This window comes from Salvelinus alpinus, chromosome 25, assembly GCF_045679555.1.
Source record: "Salvelinus alpinus chromosome 25, SLU_Salpinus.1, whole genome shotgun sequence".
Lineage (NCBI taxonomy): Eukaryota > Metazoa > Chordata > Actinopteri > Salmoniformes > Salmonidae > Salvelinus > Salvelinus alpinus.
The window spans coordinates 47530303-47538871 of record NC_092110.1 but is presented as its reverse complement, the minus strand read 5'-3'; the positions used below and the strand labels follow the sequence as shown (position 1 = coordinate 47538871).

The 8569-nt window shown below is 48.4% G+C and overlaps 1 protein-coding gene across 1 annotated transcript in view; it reads right to left on the bottom strand.

The window, feature by feature from the left end:
- galnt16 (UDP-N-acetyl-alpha-D-galactosamine:polypeptide N-acetylgalactosaminyltransferase 16) overlaps window positions 1-8569 on the bottom strand; it is a 115710-nt gene that overhangs the window by 64995 nt on the left and 42146 nt on the right. The window contains exon 6 of the mRNA XM_071366969.1: window positions 913-1034. Coding sequence (XP_071223070.1) covers window positions 913-1034 — 122 coding nt within the window. The remainder of the gene's footprint in view (window positions 1-912; window positions 1035-8569) is intronic.

Genomic DNA, 8569 nt, shown 5'->3' with positions numbered 1-8569 from the left:
TCTCTGGAGAGAGAACAGGCCAATGAAGCCTCTCTGGAGAGAGAACAGGCCAATGAAGCCTCTCTGGAGAGAGAACAGGCCAATGAAGCCTCTCTGGAGAGAGAACAGGCCAATGAAGCCTCTCTGGAGAGAGAACAGGACAGTGAAGCCTCTCTGGAGAGAGAACAGGCCAATGAAGCCTCTCTGGAGAGAGAACAGGCCAATGAAGCCTCTCTGGAGAGAGAACAGGCCAATGAAGCCTCACTGGAGAGAGAACAGGCCAATGAAGCCTCTCTGGAGAGAGAACAGGACAGTGAAGCCTCTCTGGAGAGAGAACAGGCCAATGAAGCCTCTCTGGAGAGAGAACAGGCCAATGAAGCCTCTCTGGAGAGAGAACAGGCCAATGAAGCCTCTCTGGAGAGAGAACAGGACAGTGAAGCCTCTCTGGAGAGAGAACAGGCCAATGAAGCCTCTCTGGAGAGAGAACAGGACATAGAGCCAGCCACAGCGAGGCCTTTCTGGGGAGAGAACAGGACAGAGAGCCAGGCACAGCGAGGCCTTTCTGGGGAGAGAACAGGACAGAGAGCCAGCCACAGCGAGGCCTTTCTGGGGAGAGAACAGGACAGAGAGCCAGCCACAGCGAGACAGAGGGCCATGCTAGCACCTGTTATGTGTTGAGAGATGATTATGTGTCTAATTTAAGAGTGCGACTGACAGCCAGAGGATAGAATGTACCAGCTAGACCCTTCATGGGCAGGAGCCATCACTGTGTGTGTGTGTGTGTGTGTGTGTGTGTGTGTGTGTGTGTGTGTGTGTGTGTGTGTGTGTGTGTGTGTGTGTGTGTGTGTGTGTGTGTGTGTGTGTGTGTGTGTGTGTGTGTGTGTGGTGTGTGTGTGTGTGTGGTGTGTGTGTGTGGTGTGTGTGTGTGTGTACCTCTTTGACCCTCTGTATCATGGGCTGAAGCCAGTCAGTGTTGACCTCACAGTGGCTGTCCAGGAAGGTCAGGATTGAGGCGGAGGCAGATCCCGCCCCTCGTACCCGGGACCGGATCAGACCTGGGAGGAACACAGAGAATATCAGCAAGGGACAGGGGGGTGGGGAGGGACAGGGGGGTGGGGGGAGGGCTGGAGGAGAGGGACAGGGAGGTGGGGGGAGGAGAGGGACAGGGGGGTGGGGGGAGGAGAGGGACAGGGGGGTGGGGGGAGGGCTGGAGGAGAGGGACAGGGGGGTGGGGAGGGACAGGGGGGTGGGGGGAGGGCTGGAGGAGAGGGACAGGGGTGTGGGGGGAGGAGAGGGACAGGGGGTGGGGGGAGGAGAGGGACAGGGGGGTGGGGAGGGCTGGAGGACAACGCGCTACAGAGGGTGGTGCGGATGGCCCAGTACATCACTGGGGCCGAGCTCCCTGCTATCCAGGACCCCTATACCAGGCGGTGTCATGGGAAGGCGAGAAAATGGTCAAAGACCCCAGCCACCTAAGCCATAGACTCTTCTCTCTGCTACAGCACGGCAAGCGGTACCGGAGTGCCCCACCCTCCTCCTTGGTTTTTACACTGCTGCTACTCACTGTTTATTATCAATGCACGCATAGTCACTTTACCCCTACTTACATGTACAAATGACTTAAATTACCTCGACTGGCGTACGGGTAGCAGTACCCGGTACATCTTGGCTCCGACAGCCATGACAGCTCTGCTTCTAACTCCTAAGCAACTGCATTTCATTTTGTTGTATTATTTCTAATATTTCATTATTAGCCCAGAACGCTTTTTTATGTTATTACATACAGCCGGAAATAACTTTGTGATATCAGTGTGTGTCGCTAACTGACCAGCATTACGACCAGGAATACGACTTTCCCGAATTGGATCCTTTGTTCGTACCCCCCAGGGCAATTTAACTTAGCCTGGAGGCTGCTCCAACTCGCCGCTGGTGGAGAAGAGGTATTCGGAGGAGTGCACACCATCCACCGATTACTCGCTAATGTTCAGTCTCTGGACAATAAAGAAGACGAGCTCAGGGCGAGGATCTCCTTCCAGAGAGACATCAGGGACTGTAATATATTCTATTTCACGGAATCATGGCTCTCTTGGGATATAGGACATGAGGTAACCTGTACCCAAGAAGGTAACTGAACTAAATGACTATCGGGGCGTAGGTCTCACTTCTGTCATCAGGAAGTGCTTTGACAGACTAGTCAAGGATCATATCACCTCTACTTTACCTGTCACCCTAGACCCACGTCAATTTGCATGCCGCCCCAATAGATCCACAGACGATGCAATCGCCACCACACTGCACACTGCCCTATCCCATCTGGACAAGAGGAATACCAATGTAAGAATGCTGTTCATTGACTACAGCTCAGCATTCAGCACATAGTACCCTCCAAACTTATCATTAATCTTGAGACCCTGAGTCTGAACCCCGCCCTGAGCAACTCGGTCCTGGATTTCCTGACGGGCCGCCCCCCAGGTGGTGAAGGTAGGAAGCAACACCTCCACTTTCCTGATCCTCAACACTGGGGCCCCACAAGGGTGCGTGCTCAGCCCTCTCCTGTTCTCCCTGTTCACCCATGACTGCGTTGCCAAGCACGCCTCCAACTCAATCATCAATTTTGCAGACGACACAACAGTAGTAGGCTTGATTACCAACAATGATGAGACAGCCCACAGGGAGGAGGTGAGGGCTCTGGGAGTGTGGTGCCAGGAAAATAACCTCTCACTCAATGTCAACAAAACAAAGGAGCTGATCGTGGACTTCAGGAAACAGCAGAGGGAACATGCCCCTATCCACATCAACGGGATCAAAGTGGGGAAGGTGGAAAGCTTCAAGTTCCTCAGCGTACACGTCACTGACAATCTGAAATGGTCCATCCACACAGACAGTGTAGTGAAGAAGGAGCAACAGTGCCTCTTTAACCTCAGGAGGCTGAAGAAATTTGGCTTGGCACCTAAAACCCTCACAAATTTTTGCAGATGCACAATTGAGAGCTTCCTGTCGGGCTGTATCGCCGCCTGGTACGGCAACTGCACCGCCTGCAACCGCAGAGCAAACTACCTGCCCTCCAGTAGTGGGTCATTTCGCAGACTCTCTTTTCCAGAAGGACTTACAATAGTGAGTCATTTCGCAGACCCTCTGATTCAGAGCCACTACAGTAGTGAGTCATTTAGCAGACTCTCTTATCTAGAGCCACTACAGTAGTGAGTCATTTAGCAGACTCTCTTATCCAGAGTTACTACAGTAGTGAGTCATTTAGCAGACTCTCTTATCCAGAGTCACTACAGTAGTGAGTCATTTAGAAGACTCTCTGATCCAGAGCCACTACAGTAGTGAGTCATTTAGCAGACTCTCTGATCCAGAGCCACTACAGTAGTGAGTCATTTAGCAGACTCTCTTATCCAGAGCCACTACAGTAGTGAGTCATTTAGCAGACTCTCTGATCCAGAGCCATTACAGTAGTGAGTCATTTAGCAGACTCTCTTATCTAGAGCAACTACAGTAGTGAGTCATTTAGCAGACTCTCTTATCCAGAGTCACTACAGTAGTGAATCATTTATCAGACTCTCTGATCCAGAGCCACTACAGTAGTGAGTCATTTAGCAGACTCTCTGATCCAGAGCCACTACAGTAGTGAGTCATTTAGCAGACTCTCTTATCCAGAGTCACTACAGTAGTGAGTCATTTAGCAGACTCTCTTATCCAGAGCCACAACAGTAGTGAGTCATTTAGCAGACTCTCTGATCCAGAGCCACTACAGTAGTGAGTCATTTAGCAGACTCTCTGATCCAGAGCCACAACAGTAGTGAGTCATTTAGCAGACTCTCTGATCCAGAGCCACTACAGTAGTGAGTCATTTAGCAGACTCTCTGATCCAGAGCCACTACAGTAGTGAGTCATTTAGCAGACTCTCTGATCCAGAGACACTACAGTAGTGAGTCATTTAGCAGACTCTCTGATCCAGAGTCACTACAGTAGTGAGTCATTTAGCAGACTCTCTGATCCAGAGACACTACAGTAGTGAGTCATTTAGCAGACTCTCTGATCCAGAGTCACTACAGTAGTGAGTCATTTAGCAGACTCTCTGATCCAGAGCCACTACAGTAGTGAGTCATTTAGCAGACTCTCTGATCCAGAGCCACTACAGTAGTGAGTCATTTAGCAGACTCTCTGATCCAGAGCCACTACAGTAGTGAGTCATTTAGCAGACTCTCTGATCCAGAGCCACTACAGTAGTGAGTCATTTAGCAGACTCTCTGATCCAGAGTCACTACAGTAGGGAGTCATTTAACAGACTCTCTGATCCAGAGCCACTACAGTAGTGAGTCATTTAGCAGACTCTCTGATCCAGAGCCACTACAGTAGTGAGTCATTTAGCAGACTCTCTGATCCAGAGTCACTACAGTAGGGAGTCATTTAACAGACTCTCTGATCCAGAGCCACTACAGTAGTGAGTCATTTAACAGACTCTCTGATCCAGAGCCACTACAGTAGTGAGTCATTTAGCAGACTCTCTGATCCAGAGCCACTACAGTAGGGAGTCATTTAACAGACTCTCTGATCCAGAGCCACTACAGTAGTGAGTCATTTAGCAGACTCTCTGATCCAGAGCCACTACAGTAGTGAGTCATTTAGCAGACTCTCTGATCCAGAGCCACTACAGTAGTGAGTCATTTAGCAGACTCTCTGATCCAGAGCCACTACAGTAGTGAGTCATTTAGCAGACTCTCTGATCCAGAGCCACTACAGTAGTGAGTCATTTAGCAGACTCTCTGATCCAGAGCCACTACAGTAGTGAGTCATTTAGCAGACTCTCTGATCCAGAGTCACTACAGTAGTGAGTCATTTAGCAGACTCTCTGATCCAGAGACACTACAGTAGTGAGTCATTTAGCAGACTCTCTGATCCAGAGTCACTACAGTAGTGAGTCATTTAGCAGACTCTCTGATCCAGAGCCACTACAGTAGTGAGTCATTTAGCAGACTCTCTGATCCAGAGCCACTACAGTAGTGAGTCATTTAGCAGACTCTCTGATCCAGAGCCACTACAGTAGTGAGTCATTTAGCAGACTCTCTGATCCAGAGCCACTACAGTAGTGAGTCATTTAGCAGACTCTCTGATCCAGAGTCACTACAGTAGGGAGTCATTTAACAGACTCTCTGATCCAGAGCCACTACAGTAGTGAGTCATTTAGCAGACTCTCTGATCCAGAGCCACTACAGTAGTGAGTCATTTAGCAGACTCTCTGATCCAGAGTCACTACAGTAGGGAGTCATTTAACAGACTCTCTGATCCAGAGCCACTACAGTAGTGAGTCATTTAACAGACTCTCTGATCCAGAGCCACTACAGTAGTGAGTCATTTAACAGACTCTCTGATCCAGAGCCACTACAGTAGGGAGTCATTTAACAGACTCTCTGATCCAGAGCCACTACAGTAGTGAGTCATTTAGCAGACTCTCTGATCCAGAGGGACTTACAGTAGTGAGTCATTTAACAGACTCTCTGATCCAGAGCCACTACAGTAGTGAGTCATTTAGCAGACTCTCTGATCCAGAGCCACTACAGTAGTGAGTCATTTAGCAGACTCTCTGATCCAGAGCCACTACAGTAGTGAGTCATTTAACAGACTCTCTGATCCAGAGCCACTACAGTAGTGAGTCATTTAGCAGACTCTCTGATCCAGAGCCACTACAGTAGTGAGTCATTTAGCAGACTCTCTGATCCAGAGGGACTTACAGTAGTGAGTCATTTAACAGACTCTCTGATCCAGAGGGACTTACAGTAGTGAGTCATTTAACAGACTCTCTGATCCAGAGCCACTACAGTAGTGAGTCATTTAACAGACTCTCTGATCCAGAGCCACTACAGTAGTGAGTCATTTAGCAGACTCTCTGATCCAGAGCCACTACAGTAGTGAGTCATTTAGCAGACTCTCTGATCCAGAGCCACTACAGTAGTGAGTCATTTAGCAGACTCTCTGATCCAGAGCCACTACAGTAGTGAGTCATTTAGCAGACTCTCTGATCCAGAGGGACTACAGTAGTGAGTCATTTAACAGACTCTCTGATCCAGAGCCACTACAGTAGTGAGTCATTTAGCAGACTCTCTGATCCAGAGACACTACAGTAGTGAGTCATTTAGCAGACTCTCTGATCCAGAGTCACTACAGTAGTGAGTCATTTAGCAGACTCTCTGATCCAGAGCCACTACAGTAGTGAGTCATTTAGCAGACTCTCTGATCCAGAGGGACTTACAGTAGTGAGTCATTTAGCAGACTCTCTGATCCAGAGCCACTACAGTAGTGAGTCATTTAGCAGACTCTCTGATCCAGAGCCACTACAGTAGTGAGTCATTTAGCAGACTCTCTGATCCAGAGCCACTACAGTAGTGAGTCATTTAGCAGACTCTCTGATCCAGAGTCACTACAGTAGTGAGTCATTTAGCAGACTCTCTGATCCAGAGCCACTACAGTAGTGAGTCATTTAGCAGACTCTCTGATCCAGAGCCACTACAGTAGTGAGTCATTTAGCAGACTCTCTGATCCAGAGCCACTACAGTAGTGAGTCATTTAGCAGACTCTCTGATCCAGAACCACTACAGTAGTGAGTCATTTAGCAGACTCTCTGATCCAGAGCCACTACAGTAGTGAGTCATTTAGCAGACTCTCTGATCCAGAGCCACTACAGTAGTGAGTCATTTAGCAGACTCTCTGATCCAGAGCCACTACAGTAGTGAGTCATTTAGCAGACTCTCTGATCCAGAGCCACTACAGTAGGGAGTCATTTAGCAGACTCTCTGATCCAGAGCCACTACAGTAGTGAGTCATTTAGCAGACTCTCTGATCCAGAGCCACTACAGTAGTGAGTCATTTAGCAGACTCTCTGATCCAGAGCCACTACAGTAGTGAGTCATTTAGCAGACTCTCTGATCCAGAGCCACTACAGTAGTGAGTCATTTAGCAGACTCTCTGATCCAGAGCCACTACAGTAGTGAGTCATTTAACAGACTCTCTGATCCAGAGCCACTACAGTAGTGAGTCATTTAGCAGACTCTCTGATCCAGAGCCACTACAGTAGTGAGTCATTTAGCAGACTCTCTGATCCAGAGCCACTACAGTAGTGAGTCATTTAACAGACTCTCTGATCCAGAGCCACTACAGTAGTGAGTCATTTAGCAGACTCTCTGATCCAGAGCCACTACAGTAGTGAGTCATTTAGCAGACTCTCTGATCCAGAGCCACTACAGTAGTGAGTCATTTAGCAGACTCTCTGATCCAGAACCACTACAGTAGTGAGTCATTTAGCAGACTCTCTGATCCAGAGCCACTACAGTAGTGAGTCATTTAGCAGACTCTCTGATCCAGAGCCACTACAGTAGTGAGTCATTTAGCAGACTCTCTGATCCAGAGCCACTACAGTAGTGAGTCATTTAGCAGACTCTCTGATCCAGAGCCACTACAGTAGGGAGTCATTTAGCAGACTCTCTGATCCAGAGCCACTACAGTAGTGAGTCATTTAGCAGACTCTCTGATCCAGAGCCACTACAGTAGTGAGTCATTTAGCAGACTCTCTGATCCAGAGCCACTACAGTAGTGAGTCATTTAGCAGACTCTCTGATCCAGAGCCACTACAGTAGTGAGTCATTTAGCAGACTCTCTGATCCAGAGCCACTACAGTAGTGAGTCATTTAACAGACTCTCTGATCCAGAGCCACTACAGTAGTGAGTCATTTAGCAGACTCTCTGATCCAGAGCCACTACAGTAGTGAGTCATTTAGCAGACTCTCTGATCCAGAGCCACTACAGTAGTGAGTCATTTAACAGACTCTCTGATCCAGAGCCACTACAGTAGTGAGTCATTTAGCAGACTCTCTGATCCAGAGCCACTACAGTAGGGAGTCATTTAACAGACTCTCTGATCCAGAGCCACTACAGTAGTGAGTCATTTAGCAGACTCTCTGATCCAGAGCCACTACAGTAGGGAGTCATTTAACAGACTCTCTGATCCAGAGCCACTACAGTAGGGAGTCATTTAGCAGACTCTCTGATCCAGAGCCACTACAGTAGTGAGTCATTTAGCAGACTCTCTGATCCAGAGCCACTACAGTAGTGAGTCATTTAGCAGACTCTCTGATCCAGAGCCACTACAGTAGTGAGTCATTTAGCAGACTCTCTGATCCAGAGCCACTACAGTAGTGAGTCATTTAGCAGACTCTCTGATCCAGAGCCACTACAGTAGTGAGTCATTTAGCAGACTCTCTGATCCAGAGCCACTACAGTAGTGAGTCATTTAGCAGACTCTCTGATCCAGAGCCACTACAGTAGTGAGTCATTTAGCAGACTCTCTGATCCAGAGCCACTACAGTAGTGAGTCATTTAGCAGACTCTCTGATCCAGAGCCACTACAGTAGTGAGTCATTTAGCAGACTCTCTGATCCAGAGTCACTACAGTAGTGAGTCATTTAGCAGACTCTCTGATCCAGAGCCACTACAGTAGTGAGTCATTTAGCAGACTCTCTGATCCAGAGCCACTACAGTAGTGAGTCATTTAGCAGACTCTCTGATCCAGAGCCACTACAGTAGTGAGTCATTT